At 44.2% G+C, this 24,075-nt stretch overlaps 2 protein-coding genes across 4 annotated transcripts; one reads left to right on the top strand and one right to left on the bottom strand.

Moving 5' to 3' along the window:
- Positions 1 to 1,498: 1,498 nt before the first annotated feature.
- On the bottom strand, positions 1,499 to 3,271 carry fancf (FA complementation group F). The gene is made up of 2 exons (XM_061721693.1): positions 3,226 to 3,271; positions 1,499 to 2,898 (listed from the first exon to the last, which is right to left on the bottom strand). Exon 2 carries the CDS (start codon positions 2,867 to 2,869, stop codon positions 1,781 to 1,783), a length of 1,089 nt encoding a protein of 362 aa, XP_061577677.1. The 5' UTR covers positions 2,870 to 2,898; positions 3,226 to 3,271; the 3' UTR covers positions 1,499 to 1,780.
- Positions 3,272 to 3,823: 552 nt separating this feature from the next.
- Positions 3,824 to 24,022, top strand: LOC133444145 (growth arrest-specific protein 2). Of its 3 annotated transcripts, none has more exons than XM_061721697.1 (8): positions 3,824 to 3,974; positions 10,121 to 10,277; positions 12,863 to 12,993; positions 16,756 to 16,900; positions 17,981 to 18,044; positions 18,151 to 18,361; positions 18,449 to 18,556; positions 22,658 to 24,022. In XM_061721697.1, the coding sequence occupies exons 2-8, from the start codon at positions 10,133 to 10,135 to the stop codon at positions 22,865 to 22,867; spliced, it is 1,014 nt and encodes a 337-aa protein (XP_061577681.1). In that variant the 5' UTR covers positions 3,824 to 3,974; positions 10,121 to 10,132; the 3' UTR covers positions 22,868 to 24,022. The 3 variants fall into 3 exon arrangements, with proteins under 3 accessions (XP_061577681.1, XP_061577680.1, XP_061577682.1); XM_061721696.1 differs by having other exon boundaries at positions 3,824 to 4,002; XM_061721698.1 differs by lacking the exons at positions 3,824 to 3,974; positions 10,121 to 10,277 and adding an exon at positions 12,335 to 12,748.
- Positions 24,023 to 24,075: the final 53 nt, after the last annotated feature.

Genomic DNA, 24,075 nt, shown 5'->3' with positions numbered 1-24,075 from the left:
ACCCCTCAGGAGCAGCAGAACAGCACGTCTCGCTGCAGTTTGCTGGCTCACGCTGACAAAGAACAATATCTCACATGTCAGAATAGAAACTAACGCATGGGAGGAGGACATACAGCGCCGTCTTGGGCAGATTCAGATATTTCCCTGCTCAGAGGAAATGTTTCATCAGACCGAGAAATATCTCCACAAAGAAATAAGTCGACATGACTTACAGGAGTTTTGTGCTTTGACTCTTGATTTCTCTTTTAAACGTGTTCAGCTCAGCCTGCCGTCTGCAATGATCCTTTAAACTTAACAGAGGAGTATGGCAGCAAGTTGTTCTTATTTATAAATCAAAATAATTGGCTGATAAATAAGTCTCTGTTAGATATTTAATTCACAATAATAAAGGATCCTTAATTCTTATGTGGGTAATTGTTCTTTATGAATAATTAGTTTAAGCTCATGGTGTATGTAAATACAGACTACAACAAAGCGTCATCTTGTTCTCAAACAGCAACACATGTGAACCCTCACCTGGATGGTCACCTCCTCCGTCAGTTGTTAAGGCTGCGAATAAAAGTGAGAAACACAAAAAAAAACAAAAAACAAAATGCAACCTTGCTCCTCGGCAGCAACATTACAAGTCTCATTTCACTGTGTAACAAAGTCCTCGTGCCTTCTTTGTTTTTGTCTTCAATCTGACAGAATTCTACTTACGAGTGAGTCTAAGTGGATTCACAGTTTAGGAGTCACGGTTGGTTCCCGTCCCGCCTGGTGCATATGTTTTTTATCGGTTGGAAATAAATTGGTTGTGTACATGTTGCCCTTTGTTCACTGACCCTTGTCTGTCTCCATGTGAATTGCTTTCATGGCGTGTTAAACGAGCCGTGGCCGTGTTGGTGTTTCCTCCACCCAGCGGTCGGGGCTCTAATCCGCCGCCTGACAGAGACGTGTCACACACCAGCTCCTGCCGTCGGCCTGATTGACGACGCCTGATCTGACTAACTGATCCCCTCACCGCAGAGGGGACGAGCTCTGAGATGTGCAAATTGGCAGTCAAGTCACATGACTGGCAGTAAACCAACACAGATTAATAAACCTGGATTGAGTGCAGCTTGAGGGGTTGCTGACAGACGGTGACAGAAATTGAAAGTAATTTGAGGTGTGCACAGAAAAGAGTAATTACACTTCTTCTGAAGGCTTACTGCAGTTCCTTCTTTGTCCTTTTTGATATAATTAATTTTTTTGCACGTCTGCATCAATTAGCAGCTGAGGATATATTTCTTATTTAGTTTTATTGACTCTGTTACATCTAATTTAGGTCTCGCTTATGATTGGCTGCTGAAAGCTACTACCTGTCCAAATCTGCACACTTCATCAATCCAACTGAATAAATGAAAATGACCAAAATAATCACAATAATAGAATCATAAAGTCACAATCAAGGCTTTAATGTGCACTTTCCTTAGTAAACTCAAACATTAATATATAAAATTACAACGTGTATAAAATGACAGACTCCAATATAACTATAATATTAATATTTTGTCAAACAAAAACCTCCACTTCATTTGGCAAAATCAGGTACTTAAATATTTTTAAACTCAAAAATCCATGAACAAAGTTAAAATAAAAAAACGTGTAAAACTTAGACACAAAGTTGTGGTTGCAACTGTTTGATCTGATGAAGTAAAACATTAAACGGCAGAAAAGGTGCCATTGTTCAGCTGTTTAAAGCATTGCTAGACGGGACCTCTTTATTTTTATTTAAAAAAAAATGGATGAATAAATCTAATGCCTATATTTTGGTGATCTCCTCCACCCCTGAAGAAAGGTTTTGTCTGTTTAATGCTGATAAGATGTCTCCCCACACGCTCAGACCTTCAACATCAAAGTCTCCATCAGAAACCTTCAAGGCATTCAGCTCATCTTCTGTCTTCACCCTCAGAGACGGACAGGCCTCGAACAAAGCCCAAAAGCGCTCAACTAGTTTCTGGAAGGACAGCGTGGGGTTTGTGCTGGAGTGGACCCATCCCTCCCCGTTCATGCTGTACTCCATCTCTGAGGCCCACTTCTTCAGTCCGCTGCAGAACACACCTCTACATTTCTGCTGCTCCCTAGCCAGATCTCTCATCAGTCCGGAGGGCAACTCAGAACACATGCACTGCAGCAAACCGTGTTGATTCTGCAGCCAGTCCAACAGAAAATCCCGCGCGGTCGTTTGTGCAGCCGAATGTTTTGTTGTCAGCAGAGCTGCGGCGATGACGAGACAGAAATGCTGCACCGCTCCATCAAATACCTGTAGGACTGAGTGCAAAAGGTGCTGTGCCCGGTCCCGGTGGAGGTCACCGCCTTGGCCCAGCAGAGCGGCCAGCCTCTCCATCAGCATCTCCCCCTGCACCTCAGCATCAGCACCCACAGCTGACGAGCTGGACAGAGCATGCAGGACTTTACAAGCTGACTTGCACTGAATGAGGTAGCTACAGAGGCCAGTGGCGTCCTCCTCGTACTCACTATCCATGACACCAACACCAGGGTCTTCTTTGGTCTCAAAAAGCATGTTGAGGGCGGAGCCGGGCAGCTCGGGGTTGCTCAGCAGCCCGGAGAGCAGCAGCTGCTGGCAGCGGCGCAGGTCCGAGAAGGACACCTGCAGGGAACACTCGGGAAAAGCAGCTTGCAAACTTTGATTTGTGATCTGCAGCTGCTTCTCCAGAGCCCCTCTGATGGCGGTGTTTCCCTGGAACCTGGCGTGGACGTGCTCGCAGTATTGAGCCCAGGTGAAGGCTCTGTGCAGCGCGGGCCGGTCCCAGCGAGCCGCCCCGCCGCCGTGCGCCGCCGCGGCCAGCAGCTCCGCCGCGCCCGACACGTCCCGCAGCAACGCCTCCATGCATGCACAGCCCGGCCTCTTCTGGCCAACTGAGGGAGAAAAGACAGCATAAACATCACTTTCATCCTCCTGCCTCAAAGTTGCAGCGGTAGTTCGCTGGAGCCCACATGAAGCCTAAATTATGGTTACGCGTTAAATCGACGCAGATCCATGATAGCCCTAGGCGTACGGTGCGCGTAGGGCTCTGCGTCGATTTAACGCGGAACCATAAATCAGCCTTAATAGTAAACATTAACAATACTTCCGGCGGTGCATTTTAAAACATTTTCCGGGATAGTTAAAATGCCTCACATTAAAAATATATGCACATACTACATTAATGTGAATTACTGTAATATTTTTTTTTATAAACTCACTTGTTTTGACCCAACAATCGGCGGACCGGTAGCGTTTGTGCCGCGTTTATCACTGCGCATGCGTATTGGCAACTCTTTTGAGTTTCAAAATAAAAGCCACCGAGTAACTGAATGCCACAAACACGAGATTCAGGTCAATGTTTATGTATTTCACCTCGTACTTTTGGGCAATGTTGTTGCCAAAAAACAAAGACAAAACAAACACACACACACACACACACACAAAACCCCCAATAAAAACAACTTAAGCCTCGCGAAAGAAAACAACGTCAAATATGTATTTATTTTGGACTGTTCGTCATTTATTACGTAAATGAATTTCCAACAAAAATACAGATCCTTTAAAAATGATTATAGGCAACATAGTGTATCTATAGTATCTGGCACATAGCAGGGGTCTTTGTATGAAGACTGGATGCGCAAAGAGGATACAGACGTAATTCAATCAACATGTATTTGAGAATAACATTTCACAGACTGACATTTTGATACAAGAAAAAGGAGGCATTGCCACAAGGATCATATTCCCTCCCATCATCATCATCATCATCAGCAGCAGCAGCAGCAGCAGCAGCAGCGCTGTGAGTGTGCGAGTGCGTGTGTGCAGAGTCAGGTCTGCATGAACTGCGCAGCGAGGAAAACCAGTGCACATTAGTTCAGTGGACGTGAGGTTAACCTGTGCGTCGGTGCACCGCTGAGAGAAGTATGAAAACTGGGATTCAGCAGCTCACAGGACGAGAGAGAGGAAGGTGCGCACCAGCGAGCTGAACCCACAGGGTGAGCGAAGGTCTCCTGACTTTACTGAGCTCTAGATGCGGACCGTCATATGTTTGTCCCTTTTGTAAGGTTTGGATTGGTTAGTCGTTTCTTGTTGACTTCTTCTGGACTTATTTTTATCTCATAAAGATGGTGTTCTTTATGTCACTTTCTAGAGCTTATTTCAAAGTTGGAGCATGTCATGCTGCATGATAAATACTGCCTGTCAATTAACCGGAAGATTGCATCTCTCGCTTTTTTCCCCCATCATCTCAAAATCAATGTAAAGCATCTTTATTTACACAAAATGTGACATATTTTGTTCAGGGGCAGCTCTCAGTCCCTTCACTGGTTTTAATTAGTGGGACTTCAGACATAACTCATCGGGCATTCTCCCTTGATCCTATTTCCAGAGTGGTAAACTGTCTCTTGTGGCTTCTTTTATTTGTGAGTGTTGTAAAAAGGGAGACAATTTAAAAGCCCTTATTTAAGTTGTAAATTATTTCTTAACCAAAGGCTTTTAAGAGTTCAGTGCATCAACAGCCTAAAATCAAACCAGGCATTACACTAAATTCAGACACAGTGCGTGTGTGTTTGTCTCTGGTGATGTTACAGTATGTCCCAGTAAAAGCTGCGTGCTAATAGTGTGACTGCTGAACCAGCAGAAACTTTGAATGAAACAGATCAATCTGTAAGGAATTAGTGCAACTTAGAGACCTCTCCGGGTCATGCACTCATAGTCCCCATTGTGTGATTTGATGGTGTGAATATGTAAACAGTCTTTTTGCCACCATGCATGCTCATGATCCTCCGTATTTGGAGTTTGTGGTTTATTGAGTACAACAGATGATGCAGTCTTGTGCGTCCTGAGTAAAACGTTCATTCACAATGCACACAAGACCTCTCAGAGGGAGAAACATGCAGAGTTTCCTCGTAGAAGCAAACTCCTCTGGATTTGTTTACTGCCATTGAGGAGGGAAGTGTGGAGGCGCGAGGGTTATCAGGACAGAGCCACACTTGTATTTTTTAATTGATGTGATTCAGCAAACAATATTCCCTTCCATATGCTTTTCCTGGGGCGATCCGTAGCCAACGGTGGCGTATTGTGACGGTTTTGCATGAGTCATGAGGTTGCTTCAACTGAGGAAATGTTTATGTATTATCCCAGAAAAACTTATCCCAGAAAGTTGGATTCGGACAAGAACGTCCAAAATAACATTTACTGCTCAGAAGAAATATCCTGTCTGGCAGAGAGGTGTTTTTATGACCGAAGTTGAAGAGGTCACGCTACACTATGGTGAGAGGATCCAGGTAACTTCAACGATCTTTAACTACGGTTTCTTTGAGGTTCTCTCAGTAGATGTTTGGTCAGAAACCCTGCAGGTGTTCAGGACAGATTGACATTGAGCTGCAGTGTGCAGCACATATGATACACATCTAATGCTTGTTTAGTTTAAATGACCTCAGGTGGATAGCAAATGATGAGAAATCTTCTACGAGACAAGGTTTGAGACTCACAGTTTTCATAGTGTGACATAAAAAGCTATAAAATGAGTCACAAAATTGAATTAGCCTGCGACACATGTCAGATATTCCTGTTTATTTACATGCGGCAGCAGCGGATGAGGTTGTGGGAAGCTGTCCCAGTGCCCTGGTTCTGGGAGCTGTCACCACGGTGTGCATGAGGGTGTAGCACCTCTGTGTGAGCGCTGAGCTCCACGGTTTACTGCGGGGATGCAGTGAGAAGCTGCCGTCCTCGGGCAGAGGAGATGACCTCGGCTGGACATTAAGCCCTCTATGTCCATTTTTGCGCTGCAGTGCGATTCGCTTACAGGCAACTCCAGAGGGACCCTTAAATGTTTCACAGCTGGAAAGGTCAGATTCCTCACATTGCATTACACTCCCTCAGTACCAGAGGAAATCTTCAGCAATCACACGCTGCAAACTATTTGTTTATGTCAGCTGTGCTTCCTTGTTTCGAATAAATGCCTCTTGTGATTTGCACCAAATCCTCTGTTTGCTATTTGCCTGCCGTGGGGGAACAGGAAATTCTCCTGCTCATGTCCAAACTCAGAGCAGAACTTTTAAATTTCACCAACGAGAGTCCACTGAGATGAGAAAGTAGTTCAAAGAGTCTTAGCGATGACGTCACCAATCCTTCTTCTGTGTTTTTCGGCTAATTTACTGTCAGAATATGCTTTTGTAGACTTCTTTAAAGAAACTGCAATTTCTAAGAGTTAAACATGTTATTTTAATGCGTTTTCTAATGAGTGACATTGATTTTTATGACAACCTGTGGAATGAGCCACAAGTAAACTTTAGCGTCCTTGTGACGCCACCATGGCTAACTCACCATGTAGTCTGCTCTCCCTTACATCACAACACTGTTCAGTTTACTTCCGAGAGCCAGCAGCAGATTCATGAGTCCATTTATGTTGTCGTTACATCTGGGATCTACCGGTTCTGTCAGTACATCTCTAAAACTGGTCTTTTATCCGAGAGACACTCGACTGAAGTCTGACGGATTTTCTCATTAAAGCTCACGCAGTGAACAGTTGGCATTGCTGTGATATAATGCTGGACGGCAGCAAGAAACGTGTCCAACTCAGTCCTATCACTTAAAAGGGAAAAAGCTAAATACGTCCTGACTATTGATACCAAATGTAACAGATCCTCATAGGTTCTGCTGAAGCGCTGACTGTATCGGACTGTTGCAGACTGTGTGATAGACTCCATTACAGATGGGCAGAGGAAAGTGAAAGAGCTCTTTGTTAGTTTAATAAAACTCCTATTGTGTGAGTCTGGCCGGTATGAAAGTGTCTCTTGTCCTAAGAAGAAGTGGACTGGAATGTTAGTCTAATGTCCTCAGGTGGACTGTACTGCCTACCAGAGCCTGCCTTCAGGACAAAAGTACTCTCCTGTATTTGTTACATCCTCTTTTCCTCATTTTGGGGGAGATGAGCCTGACTAGCAGTTCTTATTCACCATCAATACAGAAAGATTTACATAAAAAAGTTTTTATTTTCCTAACCCTCACATATTGTTAGAAATGTATACCTTCAAAGTATTGTTTTGGTCAACTTTGAACTTTAAAAATTAATGTCTAAGTTGCATAGCTCACAATAAAAAAAGTCTGATTAATCCCAAATGAATGTTTTAGAAAGTTTTTTTGTATTGGTGATTTTACATCACTCATTCTTGATGAAAAACATTTACGATCACACGGTACCATGTCCTGCTTTCCAAATGACATAAAATCATACAAGCCAAAATGATTTGAATATATTTTATAGCCTTTGAAAATTGCAATGATGTTGTGGGACATTGTGAGAGACCAGCTGCCAAGAATTTCCTTGCCTCCTTTGTTGGGTCTTCAAGGACGAACAAACATGATGTCATTCACTAAAATACCCACTCAAGTACCTTTTATTACAATATGTTATGAAGCCCACGTCATCAAGCAGCCATCAACATTCATTCAAAGGTGAATATCTGTGATTTACATTCCATTTACTTGTAGCCCCCAACTACCCAACTCTCCAACCTTCCAACCCTCCAATCCTCCAACCCTCCAACTCTTCAACCCACCAACGCTCCAACCCTCCAACCCTCCAACCCTCTAACCCTCTAACCCTCCAACTCTCCAACCCCCCAACCTTCCAACCCTCCAATCCTCCAACCCTCCAATCCTCCAACTCTCCAACCCTCCAATCCTCCAACTCTCCAACCCTCCAACCCTCCAACACTCTAACCCTCTAACCCTCCAACCCTCCAACTCTCCAACACTCCAATCCTCCAACCCTCCAATTCCAACCCTCCGACCCTCCAACTCTCCAACCGTCCAATCCTCCAACCCTCCAACTCGTCAACCCCCCAACACTCCAACTCTTCAACCCTCAAACGGTTATAACCCCCAACCCTCCAACCCTTCAACCCTACAATCCTCCAACCCTCCAACCCTCCAACCCTCCAACCCTCCAACTCTCCAACTCTCCAACCCTCTAACCCTCTAACCCTCTAACCCTCCAACCCTCCAACCCTCCAACTCTCCAACCCTCCAACCCTCCAAACCTCCAACCCTCCAACCCTCCAAACCTCCAACCCTCCAACCCTCCAATCCTCCAACCCTCCAACCCTCCAACCCCCGAACCCTCCAACTCTCCAACTCTCCAACCTTCCAATCCTCCAACCCTCCAACTCTCCAACCCTCCAACCCTCCAACCCTCCAACCCTCCAACTCTCCAACCCTCCAACCCTCCAACTCTCCAACCCTCCAACCCTCCAACTCTCCAACCCTCCAACTCTCCAACAACTCAAACCCTCCAACTCTCCAACCCTCCAACCCTCCAACTCTCTAACCCTCTAACCCTCCAACTCTCCAACCCCCGAACCCTCCAACTCTCCAACCTTCCAATCCTCCAACCCTCCAACTCTCCAACCCTCCAACCCTCCAACCCTCCAACCCTCTAACCCTCTAACCCTCCAACTCTCCAACCCTCCAATCCTCCAACCCTCCAACCCTCCAACTCTCCAACCCTCCAACCCTCCAACTCTCCAACCCTCCAACCCTCTAACCCTCTAACCCTCCAACTCTCCAACCCTCCAATCCTCCAACCCTCCAACCCTCCAACTCTCCAACCCTCCAACTCTCCAACAACTCCAACCCTCCAACCCTCCAACCCTCCAACTCTCCAACCCTCCAACCCTCCAACTCTCCAACCCTCCAACTCTCCAACAACTCAAACCCTCCAACTCTCCAACCCTCCAACCCTCCAACTCTCTAACCCTCTAACCCTCCAACTCTCCAACCCTCCAACCCTCCAACCCTCCAACTCTCCAACCCTCCAATCCTCCAACTCTCCAACCCTCCAACTCTCCAACACTCCAATTCTCCAACCTTCCAATTCCAACCCTCCAACCCTCCAACCCTCCAACTCTCCAACCGTCCAACCGTCCAACCGTCCAACCCTCCAACCCTCCAACCCTCCAACCCTCCAACCCTCTAACCCTCTAACCCTCCAACCCTCCAACTCTCCAACCCTCTAATCCTCCAACTCTCCAACACTCCAATCCTCCAACCCTCCAATTCGACCCTCCAACCCTCCAACTCTCCAACACTCCAATCCTCCAACCCTCCAATTCGACCCTCCAACCCTCCAACTCTCCAACCGTCCAATCCTCCAACCCTCCAATTCGACCCTCCAACCCTCCAACTCTCCAACCGTCCAATCCTCCAACCCTCCAACTCGTCAACCCCCCAACCCTCCAACCCGCCAACCCTCCAATCCTCCAACCCCTCCAACCCCTCCAACCCTCCAACCCCTCCAACCCTCCAACCTCCAACCCCCAACACTCAAACGCTTCAACCCTCCAACTCTCCAACCCTCCAACCCCCCAACCTCCAACCCCCAACCCTCCAACGCTTCAACCCCCCAACCCTCCAACCCTCCAACCCTCCATCCTCCAACCCCCAACCCCGCTCCAACCCTTCAAGCCCCAACCCCCCAACACTCCAACCCTCCAACGCTCTAACCATCCAACCCTTAAATACATAACAGTATATAAATTATTGCATTTTAAGTGAAAGTCAAATTTCAGTCTGACATTACAAAGGTCATCACAAACACTTTTTTGTCCATCATTCAACAGCATAGCTCAGGAACCGATGGAGAACATCTTGACCATTTTCCATATTTAGGTGTATGATCAGCTGGTGGTACTAGTCTTGAGGGGCTTCATCAGACCTTCAAACGATTCATTGTGTAACAAATGTGGACAAATGTCATTGTTCATACACAACGAAATTACAGGTGTTTTATCGCAGGTGCTGCTCCTTAGTATGTAGCAGTCGCAATAATGAACAAAAAAACAAAGAAGGACCAGCGCGGTCGTTCGTTTTATAGTTTATCGAGTTGATTTATTGATAAAAAAAGCTGACTTGATGCTGAAAATAATGGTTCTTGTTGTCTAAATTTAATATGGACCTGGAAAGATTGGACTAAATTAACAAAATGATGTTGCATACAGTGTTTTCATTGCCTACAAAGTACACGGCTTAGATCTTTTGTACAGATCCTTTCAGTCTCATAGAAATGTATGCAATTCACCTGGACTTGTCTTTCAATGTTCTTTCCTTCAGGCCATCGGAACCATGTGCAGCTCCCTGAGCCCGAAGCAGCCTTGCGGTCCCGGCCTGACGGACATGCAGGAGTACCACCAGTGGCTCTCCAGCCGACACGAAGCCAGCCTGCTACCTATGAAGGAGGACTTGGCTCTGTGGCTCACTAATATTCTCGGTAAGTCACGGGAATAAAAGATGCACACATATATCCAGTGTAAACAGCAAAAAAAATAAGGAATAAAACTGTACTTTTCTTTAAATGGAAACATTTGCATGTCACAATATCATAATGTGACAACACAAGACGGGTCTAACTCTTGATTTTATGTAGAAAATGTATCTCCATTACATGTCCCTTGGAAGTTGTAGCAGTGATGTAACACTTTGGATTGTTTTGTCTCTGTGTGAACACAATGTGTTCCAGTTGGTTACCTTTTGGAAAAAAATACAGCCAGTAGACGGCCAGTAGATAGTAAGCAGATAGTAAGCCCCATGCAGATTTCTTCATCGTGTGTTTGACATTAACCGCTGTGGCATTGCTGATGTAAACGCCTCTGCAGGGTCCTGGAATCAGTCTGAACCTCTTTACAAGGCCCTCTGAATTCAACGGTTGATTGAGATGATTATTAAACCGCTCTTAAATAATGCAGAGCCACCGGTGAGGACTACGCAGTGAAGGAAGCATGAGCACCGTGCTTGGCTGTGATAATTTCTTTAAAACGGACACATAAACTATGCATCACATATGTGTACAATAAATCAAGATGTTACTGGGTTTCACTATGGCTGCCATGCTTTGAATGTTTCAGGCATACTTCATTATTTTGAAACACCAGATTTCGTCCTCGTGCAGGTTGCTGCTGTAGTTTCACACGTCTCAGCTGCTAGTCACGACACCTGTTGTTCACCTGTCTGCACGTCTCTCTGTGTATACGGTACACCTCCTGGTTTCCTTCAAACATAGTAGCTCCTCTCTGTTTTTTTCCTGGCACCTGTGTTTCTTTTACATTGTGAACATTGTGCCTTCACATAGATTTCCTTCTGTTAAATAAGTTGACTATTTTCTTCTCCTTGCTGAACTCCTCCACCTGGAGTCCTCCGCTCCACGACTGCACTCACCTGTGTCTGGAACCAGTTTCCAAGGGTCAACACAAGAACTGGGTTTATTGTTTACTGAAGTGTTTGTTAAAGGAATATTCCCGCGTTAAATCAACCACGTGTCCATTACTAGATCGTAATTAGTGTAGGCTTTGTTAATTATGTGAATCAAAGCACTTTTGAGGGAGAAAGAACTCAAAATGAATTTAACGTTAGCTTTGAGGGGTGTTAGAGATGCCAGAACAAACCGTTATTATCTCTGTATTCTGATGTTGATATTTACCCTCTGGGTCGACGTCAAATCCACGATGTCGCAAACATATGTTCTGTCTGTGTTCTGTTCTCATTCAAGCTTGATTTACACCCTTATAACAAAAGTTACCATCTGGTAATGGACCCAGGTTTGAGTTAAAGCTTGAATTTTACTTTATCCAGTATTTTAGCAACATTTAAATACCTTTCTTAGAGTTTTTATATTTAATTCTGTACAACTTGAGGTGCCTTCTAAGTGTCTGATGTGATATGAGCTCTTTTTAATGATTATCATTCACTAACATTACTCATGGCCTAATACAGAAATGATCCATGTCCTGATACGTATATTTCCAGTGAAATTTTACATCCAGCTTTATATAGTTGTGTGTAACGACTGGGAGTTACTCCATGGCACATCTTGAAGATCTCATGCAGACATTTCTCAGGCTAACTGAGGCACGTTAAGATCCTCCGGCTTGTGTGTCCAACGTAACTCACGGAGATTCCTTGTTGTCTTTGGCTGTCTGTGTGCTCTGGAACTGGCCGAGCCAGAACCCTCTGGTCCGCTGCGTTGACGGATCAAGGACTTTAAAGCTTCAGAAGCAGAAGCATCCACGCACAACCTGTTTGCTGGTTCAAGCTCCTCGTGCAGTTTGGACGGCTGGTTTGTACATTTCTTACCCTGATGAGAAACGTTGAGTTTGGAGGTTAAATGGATGGAGTATCTTAAAATCTCTCTGTCTGGGCCGTCTAGCTGAAATATTTTCCTCACATGGCAAGGACGTGAGGGTCGAGCACGAGACGGGACTCGCTGAGCATTTCTCAAGATTTCAATCGCTTTTTTTTTCTGGGCTCAATTGCAACATTTGGAACTCATTAAGAAACGAACCCCCAAACCCCTCCTCTCATAAGAAACAGAAAGGGGATAAAAAAAAAAGAGAAAAAAAAGAGAAATCTCTCCAGTTTCTTTCCACAGACACCCCCCTGCCACCACCTCCTGTTTCACAATGATCTAACTAAGAAAGAATGGTCCTCTGGAAGTCTGTCAACTGGACACCACGTGTTGATCATCAATATGTCTCTGCATCTCTGACGGATAATGAGGCAGTATCGTGCACAAACAGACGCCCCCACCATGGGTGTCCTACCAGAAAACCCCTTCAGAGTCTTCCAAAGCGTGCTGTAATATTTAAAACTTTGGCGTCCCGGGAGCTGCCACGAGCCCAGCAGAAGCAGAGGTTTCTAAGAGCTGACGTCACATCACGTTCAGCTTCAACCTGGAGCGGGCTGGAGGTTGAATTTCATTTCGTTATACTGTATATATATATATATATATACCTAAATAACCCTTTTATGATGGATTTATGGTTGTGGGCTGTCTACTGTCTTTATGTGTCCCCTGCTCAGGCCTGGAAATCACCGCTGAGAACTTCATGGAACGGTTAGACAATGGCTTCCTGTTGTGCCAGCTGGCTGAGACACTACAGGAGAAGTTCAGGCAGAGCAACGGAGACCTGCCCCCCCCTGGAAACAGCCAGGTACAGACGAGTCAGAAGGTCGCTGGAGTCTGGCTCAAGATGGGCTACAGTAAAAACACTAATTTGGAAGTTAAATCTTGCCTGAAAGTGTTCCCAGACTGAGTTTAATTGTGAATGATTTTGCAGAGGATTGTTTTTGAGCGGGAAAACATCATTCAAAGCGGTGATTTATGAGATCAGATTTAGCAGCAGTCACCCTGGTCTCAAGTGTTTTAACAGCTCCTCAGCTCAAATGCATGATTAAATGATTTAAAAATTTTTTTTTTTTTTACTTCTGCTTAAATTATCCCCCCAAAAGCCACTTCTTTGAGAGCAGACTGCCCCCGGACAGTTTAAGAGTAACCAGTAACATATACTTGCATTATTATTTTACTGGTTTTATGAGATTAGCATTGCTAAGGTATTCCAACTTAAAGAGCCCCACAATTTTGGAAAGGAGTGCACAAAGAGTGAGATGGGGGATGGGGACTCGCAGGCTCTGGCAGGGCAAAAGGGAGAAAAAAATCAGCCTCGCAAGGACATATTAACTGTTGGGGGCCCCACAATCCCTGCGAGAGTTGGAAGAACCACGTTAAAGGTTCTGTGAGGGGTTTAGGGAGTTTCATGAGTTTTATTAAAGACTTACTTTACAAGTGCATATCCTCAAGTTACCTTATGCCATCTTTGCAAACGTGCATTTCCTGGGTCAACGATGAAGAGAGGAAGCACACTTTTTTTTAAAGGAGCATCAGGTTAAGTGCAGTTAGAGACAGGCTCAAACACTTGAGTGTATTTCCGAGAGGAAAAAAAAGTCTTTTTTTCTTTAGTAGTTGCTGTTTTTGTTCCAAGTCTATAAAGCTCCTTTTGAAACACTCTTGAGTCAAAGAAGTTTATAATCAAGAGCACGATATTGGACAAAACCATTACCCTGCAGAAGCAAAACATTTCAGTGGCAGCGGCTGGACGCACTGATCTGCAGTCTGCTGCTCTCTGGGACGATGCGCTTCCAGCGGAGGGAAACACTGATTAGCTCATGTTGTTAGTTCAGAGGGAGGCGAGCCAAAGCCCCATTTGTTGGCGCATCAGTGAGACTTGTTGGTGTTGCCACTGAGACATGACTGCAGTGATGACGACGGGTCTCCTGATCTAAGCGTGCACACAGCAGCGCAGATGTGAGGAAATACTTGACTGCGGCCCGGCTCGGAGGATACTGAAATAGAGAAGCCTGTTGATTGTGGCGACCAGGCGAGTGCAAGCAGATGAGGTCTGACACAGACATTTTGCAGGGAGCAATGATTTACTACCACATGTCCATGTTGTTCTTCACATTGAGGGCGTTCAGTCTAATGAGCTGTTAAAGATTAAACGTTGCCTCCGTCTTTGATGCTCTGTATTTTATCTCATTTTATGACACTTGAAGCTTAATGTGGGACTTTATACACTGTAAGAGTTGCTGTGGGCTTTAAAATAAAACCACATCTGTATTCACGCTCTGTAATAAGCTGATGTGGTGTTTGGCTCGGTGCTACTGCAACGGCGGAGAACCCCAAACATCCCACCCGGTCCGTGCTGCTTTTCAAAAGTCCCTGTCTATGTTCACGCTGAACTTTAGCAACTACAGATGAGTTCAGACTGAATTTCGTCCTTGTCATAGTTACCTGCATACCTGCCAAGTTTAGTACAACTCTTCCATCAGCCGTGAATATTAGTTTACATGTATGCTCCCAAGAAAGTTAAGAAAATATTAAATGAAAACAAAATGCAATGATGTGCGGTTAAGTTCAGCCTTGTATTTGATTAAGATCAGCACAAAGACGGCAAGTTGTGGTTGTTTGTTTGTTTGTTGGAGCAGAAACAATAAAAACCAGAAAAGTTGTGTAATGCTGAACAGCTGGTGGTGAACCTTTCTCCTCCTTGAGCCTACTTAAAACTCTCCCATGTTAAAAAAGAAAAAGAAGAGAAGGGACTTTTTGTGGGTATGAGTTAGTTTCAAGACCAGGTTAAGGCGCTTGTTGCTTTAACTGGTCTGAAGTTCTCTGGAGGTCACGCACGCTGCATCTTCTGGTCTGAGAAAAGGTGGCTGAAGGGAGCGGCCTGCTATCAGCACACGTGGTGGCGTGGAGCTGTGAGCGTGTGCATAATCTGTGAATGCCATTAAACTGAAGGATATAGCCAGGTTATGGTGGAACACGCACCCATCCCGGATGTAAAGACTTAAAGGAGCCGTCTGTAAGAAATGTCCAAAACTGGTACTGCAGTCACTTTCAAAATATTGTTGAGCGGCGTGTTCCCTCCCCCTCCTCCCCCCGACCAGAGGTTGCCAGGTAGGCTGCAGAATGCAGCAGGAACGTAGGCTGCCATGGCTGTGATAATTAGAGCCGAGCTGGCAACCCGGATGCCGAAACAATACTGACTTTGTGATTGGGAGATAGGTGGAGGGTGGAGCTTCAGAAACAATACTGACTTGGTGATTGGGAGATAGGTGGAGGGTGGAGCTTCAGGCCAAAACAGAAAAATGACAACATAAACATCAGTTGAGGGCTGCAACTCCTCTTTTTAAACTGGAATATCCTGGCTTGAGCGCTGTTGTCAGTGACATAAGTATTTGAAATGAACATGATTTTTAAATGTCTGTTGACATATCGGGGTCATTTTATGATTTGTTTTATTATTGCTCTTACATACAGCTCCTTTAACCATAGTCTGTAAATAAAACAGCGGCCGAGCTGCGTGTAGTCCAGACCGGTCGCAGTGAAATCAGTTTGAGCATCACCAAACAACAAATGCAACAAAATGAGGCCCAGAACTGCAGAGCAGCTGAAACAAAACAACGCTCTCGAAGCTGCTAGTTTTTATTGACTTTTTACATAATATGTCACCTTTTTTCTGAAGCAGGATTTCAGCACCATCAAGTAATAAAAACGGTGGTACGACTTCCCAACTTCCAGTTTATGCTTAAAAACCTGCTGATAACTCCAAGTTCACCAGACCGCGGAGTGATGTTCTCATCCAACTATCATCAAAATGTAAAAATGTTGCTTTAAAGTGTGCAAGGACAGATGGTTATAACCTTTCTGAATGAAAGAAAACTCTGTGATTGTAGCTGTCACTGCTGATTTGGAGCAAGGTAGTTCCTAACCCTTATTGTTCCCATCTGTGCACAGATAATGCTTTCCAGAAGCTCCTTGCTGTACGTGCAATTAAACACACTGAGGCGCGGATAATGCAACAGGCCAGGGCAGAAATAATAACATTTCATTAAGATTGTTGCATTAAACGTCACTACTAATGTAGCCAACGTTTTTTTCTCCCTCAGTTGCAAAGAAATTAAACAACACAAATGATCCCAGAGAAAAAAGTCAAAAGGAGAGCCTGGAATGAAAAGAAAAATACCCACCGAAGCTTGCATATTTCCCGCATGAGCTCACTGCACCTTCCCCGAGCACAGACACACATATCCTGCATAAAACCACAGCAAAGCGCATAAATCTCCCCGAACGGAGCATGTGGGGGCTGAGAACCTTAAGCATGTCACTTGATCCCAAATCATGGAAGGCCCTAAAGTCGCCCCGGTTTTCTGACCTGTCATCTTTCATATTGATCTGTGTGGAAACGGCCCTTGGTCCTGAGCTTCAGCAGATGGAGTAGACATTGCTTTCTACTTCATCACCATGAAAACTCAGAGTGCGACCATCACTGTCCCAGTGTTATTTATCATTCAGGGTGAGGAAATGTCCCTCATCTCAGGTTCTTTTCTGTGTACTAACTTTTCCGTGTCTGCAGAAGAGAATCCCTTGCCGGAGGATACCGTGTCGTCAGAGCGCTCCGTCTGGCTCCTTCTTTGCACGGGACAACACAGCTAACTTCCTGGCCTGGTGCCGTGAGATCGGAGTCGGAGAAACATGTCTCTTTGAGTCCGAGGGGTTAGGTGAGCCTGCTTTTTCCCAGCGAAAAATCTGGGTCCGTAAACAAAGGGAGCTGCCACTGGCGCTGTCAGATTTCTGCCTCCTGTGTACTGATTGTGCAGGTATAAAGGACTGCTTCCTTTCAGCCCCACTGGGCTTCTGAGTCGTCACTTCTCTGCTTCACTCCTTATTTCATCCACACAAGAAAACCTCACAAGGGCAGCAGCCCGTTGGGAGCTCGAGCTCCTCTTGAAGCTAAGGACACGCCATGTTCATGGTCGAGTATAACAACTGAGCACGAGCAGGAGAATGTGACTTTGTCAGAAAGTAGGCCAACATTATGCAAGCTCACAGTATCTCTTCTGCCTTTGCACGCTCAGATTTTTTTTTGCATTTGCAAAAATGTCTTGCATGTTGCTTCAATGAAACATCCTTGAAGTAGAGATATTTCCAAGCTGAAATCCTCACAATAATGTGTGGCATTCTCCAGTGCCTTTGACGAATATACATTCTTGCTAAATCTTAAATGTAACTATCTGAATAATTTCATTAAGTGCACAATATTATAATCACACTGAACTGTAATCCACATTCACATGCAGCAGATCTGGAGTTTAACCTTGATGCAAATGCTGTGAAAATACTGGCGCTCACAATAACAGTTAACAAATTACTCTTTCTCTCTCTTTCTTTCTTTCTTTCTTCGGATGTATTTATCAGTTCAGCAGTAGGTGTAACAACAACAGGTTTGCTATCATACAGTGGATACTCTGTCTACGTGTACTGTGCATGGTGTGGTGTGCCGCATTCATCATGCTCCTCGTCTCCACACTTGTTGTCTGGTTTGCCATTTGGTGAGATTAGATTTAACGACTCCAGTCTGAATGCACATCCCCAAGCTGAACGACGCTCTTTTCCATTATAATTTGGCTTCAGCAGGGTGAACGAGGAAAAGACCATCTGAATGCATGAAGTTCATATGCTCGGTTTTATCTGCATCCCATCATCACACAGTCCCCCATCCTCACTGCTCACTTTCTTCCAAATACATTAGAGAGCCTTTGCCGTAACTACCTTATGCTAAACTTGATCTCTCCCCGCAGTTCTTCACAAGCAGCCGCGGGAGGTGTGCCTCTGTCTTTTAGAGTTGGGCCGGATAGCATCACGGTCCGTCCTGCTTTTTTTCTTCACGTTCTCTGAACTATTGTCTGAGACGCAGCACTGTGGATTGTTTTGTTCATCCTCTCCAACCACCATCTGATTCCTTCTCTAGGTACAACGTCGAGCCTCCGGGGCTCATAAAGCTGGAGAAGGAGATTGAACAAGAAGAGAAGTCACCTCTACTTTCTCAATCGCCCGTGACCCCGGCTCAGCCCCTCGCTCCATCTCCCTCTACGTCTCCCTCTCCATCTCCTTTACCGTCCACAACTCCAAACAAAGGGACTTGTAGCAAAAAGAGCACCGGGAAGCTGCTGGACGATGCTGTGAGTGACAGCTGGCTCACCTCTGATTCCTCGTGATATCAGATCAGTAGTATCTGTAATGTGTGTTTGTCCTTTTTGGTGTTCCAGGTAAGACACATCGCCGATGATCCTCCCTGCAGGTGTGTCAATAAGTTCTGCGTGGAGAGACAGGCGCAGGGCCGCTACCGCGTTGGGGAGAAGATGCTCTTCATAAGGGTGAGCTTATGATAATACTGAAACGAAAACATCAGTTTTAGCTGGTACCAACTCATAATTTGAGTATAAAAATCACCACTTAAACTTTAAACTGGAAAGCTGTTAAACTGAGACAAAAAACTAATTCCCAACACGGTGCCCCTGCCAGAACATTTTATTGCTTGAAATAAAAACTTTCAATTATAGTCTTTTTCAAGACTAGGTCCTAAAATGAGGTAAATACAAGCGTAGATGAATAACACACGGCGCATCTCACTGTGTAATCTTTTTTTTTTTTTTTAAATCTAAGCCAAACTGCAGAAGCAGAGAATGAAAAATTAAATACGTCCTTTGCTCCGACGTTAGACATTAATTTGAAGCTAATCAGACGCACTTCGTCAGTTTTTAATCAGTATCTGAAAACCAGAGGGTTTGGCATTTTGCTGGTCTGCAGCATATAGGAGTGTGCCAATATAATGCCTACAAGAAGCAACATCAGCGCTGATCTTAAATAATAAAGTTCCTGAAAGTGTTTTTAGAAACACACAGTATAACAACTTAAAGCAACTGTTCAGGTGAAAAAGTGATGATTATCTCTTGTTTTATGGCCAGAGAACCTGGGCATCCTCCACCTGGGGCTGTCTAGCGTAGAACCAGCCTAAATCTGATGGAAATGCTGGGATGGCACCTGAAGAAGCTGCGCGTAAACAGTGAAAAGAGCAAGAGGTCCAAATTCATCCATAATGATGCTAAAGACTCGTATTATCATGCAATAAACAATCACCTCAAGCTTTAGCTTCTAATTGTGGTTATTCATGGTATAGAACCATGTTTATTAAGGTAGTCCCCAACCAACCTCTCACAGGGCAATGTGTGAAGTTGATTAGGGACTTAAATGCACAAAAAACCTGCATAATGATAATAATGATTTTAAAAAAGAAGAAGAAAAACAGAAGGTGCTGCAGTGAGTCCTAGGACAGAGAATCCCCTGTAAATCCAGAAAGCACGAAAACTATGGAGAACGAAACAAGAGAAGAACTAGAAACAAAGTCAAAGCATCCGCAGGAAACGAGCGGATTGCAACGACAAACACTTGCAAAGGTCAAAGGAAAACCAAGAGGAATAAATGCTAATTTGAGTAAAGTTAACAGAACTCAGAATAAAAAGTGCTACAAAGGAAGACAGGAAATAACGGTGGCTAAGGTGCAGAAGAAATACTGATTTCTAAATAAAACAGAAAACTGTGGAGCACCAAACATGGAAATCCAAAGAATGTGATCAACGTTTGAAAACAACGAACATCACAAATCCCAAAGCTGTGATTCTGTTGAATGATGGGAGTTATTTCTTGCTCCTCTGAGTCGGTATTTGAATTAAGAGTGTAAAAAAGACAGTGTTTCTTTTCATAGGATTTCAGACACTTTATAAAATAGAGTTACAAACACTTAAATAATAATAAAATAACTGAAAATATCTCATTGTGAATGTGTAGGCCCATATTTGTTTGATACCATTAATATCTTTAACACAGAAAAATGAGATAATAAAATAGTTTAAATACTTGCTGGTCTACAGTAAATTCATCCTCTGATATTCTTGTGGATGCTATTTGGAGTTGATTCTGTAAGTTTTCACATGGCAGAGCAAACCCTGGTCCATTCACGTAGCTTCATCCTTTGTGTCTGCAGAGCCAGCCTTCCCTTTGTCGTGTGCTCTCACTTACTGTACAGGCTTTGTGATGGTGTCACTTTTATCTGACTATCATCTGGCTCGCTGTGTGAAACAAACCCCCTATGATCTGTTGACAAAGCTATTATGTGAAAAATATTTGACTCCAAAAACTGGCTGTCGTGTCAATTTTATCTGATGATCACAATGATAATTTATCAGCACGGGAAACTCTCCTCTTCTCTCTCTGCGCTGAGGGATGGGACGGCTATTTGAGAAAGATAGATGGAGGCCAACAGATTAGAGAACTAGCATTGGTCCCCTTGGGATTCTGGTTACTTAGCAACCCGCAACCAGGATTCACACCTCCAAGAATGTGATTCATGCTGATGGTATGTTGAGATCTGCAAAAAGATTACCCGCTCTTGGACGCCCCCTGCTGTTGACCCGTTGTATCGCAGCTCCTAACGCCAAACCAACCCTCAGTCATCGGGAGTCATCTTGGGGATGAACTGAGGTCTCTCAGGTTATCAGTCAATATTGTAAGACTTTCATTTAAAACAGACATTCTTCCAGATAGAATAACACACAGGTTTCACTGTTGCCCTAACACCGACTGAATGCTTTAGTCTTTGTTGCGTTGCTGAGCAACCAAGGACACATGGCGAGAGGCACAAAGCGCTGGTCTACGCCAGTCTGTTGTAAAGCTCAATATAAGTTTTGATTATGAGTTACTCCTTTTGTCTCTTAACTTGCATTCTTTACAATAAAGATGCTGTTATTAAAAATCCTCACACGATTTGCCTCCCATCAGCTGTTTATACTGAGAGCATATGCAGCAGGGCCAGTGACTGTCTGCAGGAGGACAACCCTGACGTAGGCACTTCACCCTGAGAGACTGACCTTCCCTGCTCTTGGAATAAATGAGAGGCTTGTAGTTTCATCATGAGAGGACAGAGAAACACCAGAGTGTTTGTGATGAGTGCTGTCCCAACTTCGCCCCGGGTCTCTGCACTTAGGTGGTCTGCTGAGGTGGGACTCGGATCCAGCAAGGGTCTCTACCCAAACCTCTCTCCATCACACGGGTCAATTAAATCCACGCCAACGCAGCCTGAGGCCTGCTGCTGGTGATTGCAGGTGCTGCCCCACTGCTGCCCCCCAGATTGATTCTTTTAAGAGGCTTATAAATGTTGTATGTTATGCTGCTGGAGGGCGTCACGTCTGACAGACTGAGGTGGAAATGCCATGAGGTCACTGGTCTTTTCATCTGACTCCATAATTCGGTTTATGTCAAGAGCCCACAATTGGTATTTTGAAGGACCTGTAGCTTTAAGATAGCATCCATAAAAATCTGTTTATTAACTCTTCTTCAGAGAGGATCACTCAGAAAACAGCCTAATTTTGGCTAAGATATAACGGCGCGCTAATGAGGAAGAGGGTCGATGAACCGCCATGGTGCACCGGCGTGTTTTATGAGTTTGGCTTGACGGTTGGGAAAACAAGCGTTTGATCATCCAGTTTACTAGGGCTTTTATTTATTCTCTTTACTATACGGGGTTATGTTGCCACGGTAACCGACCTTGAGAATGCGCCCTGATGTGGCAAGTGGCATAATTTTTAAGCAAATATTACACAGAAAACAAAAACTGTGAAACATTTGCCAGAGCACAGCATTTTTTGTGCTTTTGGGCAATGAAAAATCCGGAATATTTTTACTCATAAACGCCTCCCGGATCAGGTCAGGGCAGCGCAGTACAGTCTCATTATGATTAAAGTTTATAATTGTTTATTGTTTATTAAGATCCCCATTAGCTGTCACCCATGGTAACAGCTAGTCTTCCTGGGGTCTACACATAAAATACATATAAATGTAACATATATAAAATTCGTACATTACTACGTGAATAGAGCTAAACTGAATGAGCTTGGACTATACTAAGCACTCCAAAATCCCGACCCACCCATCCACCTCCCACCACACAACCCCATCCTACTCCGTACATGCACAAAACAATGAAAATAATGTACATGCACAAAACATTGAAAATAAAATCAAAATAAAACAATGTCAGATGTTACAAGAACACTGTTCTAAAAATCATCACTAGGTACAATTAAAGATAACACACCATCAAAGCTTGGTTTAGACTATTGACTAGAACATGTTTAGAAGTCAAGACAGATTAAAATTAAACATGGTATCCATGAGATCGAAACAAAACGAGAATTCTACATGTTATGAAATCAAAACTCTAGTAAAAACCTAACTGACTGCTAATTGTTACTTTAATGGTATTCAGCCATAATGTTTGTGTTCACATCCCTCAGAGCCATGTTGACGTTTTAATCCACCTTCAACTTGACTCCTCAGAGGGGGGGGTGATGTCGGGCCTGTAAGATCTCTCTACCAAGCCAGCATCAAGAATGACGCTGCGATGCAACTTTCCTCTGCAGATGCTGCACAACAAGCACGTGATGGTCCGGGTTGGCGGAGGCTGGGAGACCTTCGAGAGCTACCTGCTCAAACACGACCCCTGCCGCATGCTCCAAATTTCCCGGGTGGAGGGCAAGATATCCCCCATCAGCACCAAGTCCCCCAACATCCGGGACCTCTCCCCCGACAGCTACCTGGTGGTGGCGGCCCACTATCGCACCAAGAAGTAAAGACATGAGGCCGCTGACAACAGGACACGGGGGATGACCTTGTGTTGTTTGTGTCAATAACAAGGGGGTGTGGCTAATCAACATTATTTTTTCTTTTCTTAACAGAAATAATAAAGCTATAGCTGAGCTACAAGCAAAGAAAGCAACACTATTAAATAGTAATGATTTGAATCTTTTTTTTCCCAAAGAGGAGTAGTGAGAACAAAATAAGACCGGACTCAGTCTTAACAATGTGTCATTGTACGTTGCTGAAAACAGCTTTGAAAAATATTTTTATCTTTAGATGGATGGAATGGGTCTTGTACATTTTCCTCGTCGTGGTTGAGGTAGCTGGAGTTGGTGGAGGGATGTTTGCTCGTGTTACAAACACTATTTAGTGGAATGAAATGAAGCAAGTGATGGAGTAAGTGAGCTCAGTGTTCTGGGTCACATGAGAGAGATTTTTTTATTTGTGTGTACTAGTAAAGCCTAAGAGGACATTATTTTTACCACTGGCAGGTTTTAGATGTGCCAGCGGACTGACTTTTATACTTGTGTGTTACGGCACACCGCAGCAGTGGGCACGGCCTCCAGCTCAGACTAAAGAAAATTTAATAAGAGTGAAAGTTTATAATCCAAACAACATGCAGAGCTTTACGTAACGCTTGTGTAGCGTTCTTGTCCGTTTTTCTTCATAATTCTACTTGGCAAAGGGAAGCTGTGTTCATATCCTGAACAATTGTTGAATGATTAGTCATGTAATGCAGTTTTATATCATTATGATTCATCTGGATTAGTTTACATCAGAAGAGCTGAGTCGTGTCTGCTCAGACAACTCAATGGTATCCAAGTGAAATGCTTTGATTTGTGATTTTCAAACCCAGAGTCGATCTATTGAGTCTCAGTTTGTTGCATGTTGCTGACCTCTAGAGGAGGTCCGGCCACGTTCATGTGAAGATGTTCAGCATCATGTTGGGATTGTAACACCAGACATTTTAAACATGAACACAAGAGTGATTCCCAGAGTTATGGATAATGTTCTTCATCTGTTTGAATGTATTCCTCCGTTTTAATGGGTTGGGTTGCTGTATGACCCCAGGGTTGTGTTTGTATGTGAGAGGGTCAGCTTCCATGTCTAGGTAGAACACTTCAATAAATGTTCGACCCTTGACTTCACTGCTTAGAATATCCTCGTCTCCATCTATGTTAAGCAAGACAAAACAACTTCA

The sequence above is a fragment of the Cololabis saira genome, chromosome 5 (assembly GCF_033807715.1).
Source record: "Cololabis saira isolate AMF1-May2022 chromosome 5, fColSai1.1, whole genome shotgun sequence".
NCBI classification, from domain to species: domain Eukaryota; kingdom Metazoa; phylum Chordata; class Actinopteri; order Beloniformes; family Belonidae; genus Cololabis; species Cololabis saira.
Note: the sequence above shows the minus strand (reverse complement) of the source record. Positions and strands in the feature narration are given on the sequence as shown.

Bases quoted from the DNA above. Each gene is read 5' to 3' on its own strand.
- fancf (XM_061721693.1), bottom strand. From the start codon at position 2,869: ATGGAGGCGTTGCTGCGGGACGTGTCGGGCGCGGCGGAGCTGCTGGCC.
- LOC133444145 (XM_061721697.1), top strand. From the start codon at position 10,133: ATGTGCAGCTCCCTGAGCCCGAAGCAGCCTTGCGGTCCCGGCCTGACG. The intron at 10,278-12,862 runs GTAAGTCACGGG...TCCCCTGCTCAG, and splicing joins GTGGCTCACTAATATTCTCG to GCCTGGAAATCACCGCTGAG. The intron at 18,362-18,448 runs GTGAGTGACAGC...TTGGTGTTCCAG, and splicing joins GGAAGCTGCTGGACGATGCT to GTAAGACACATCGCCGATGA.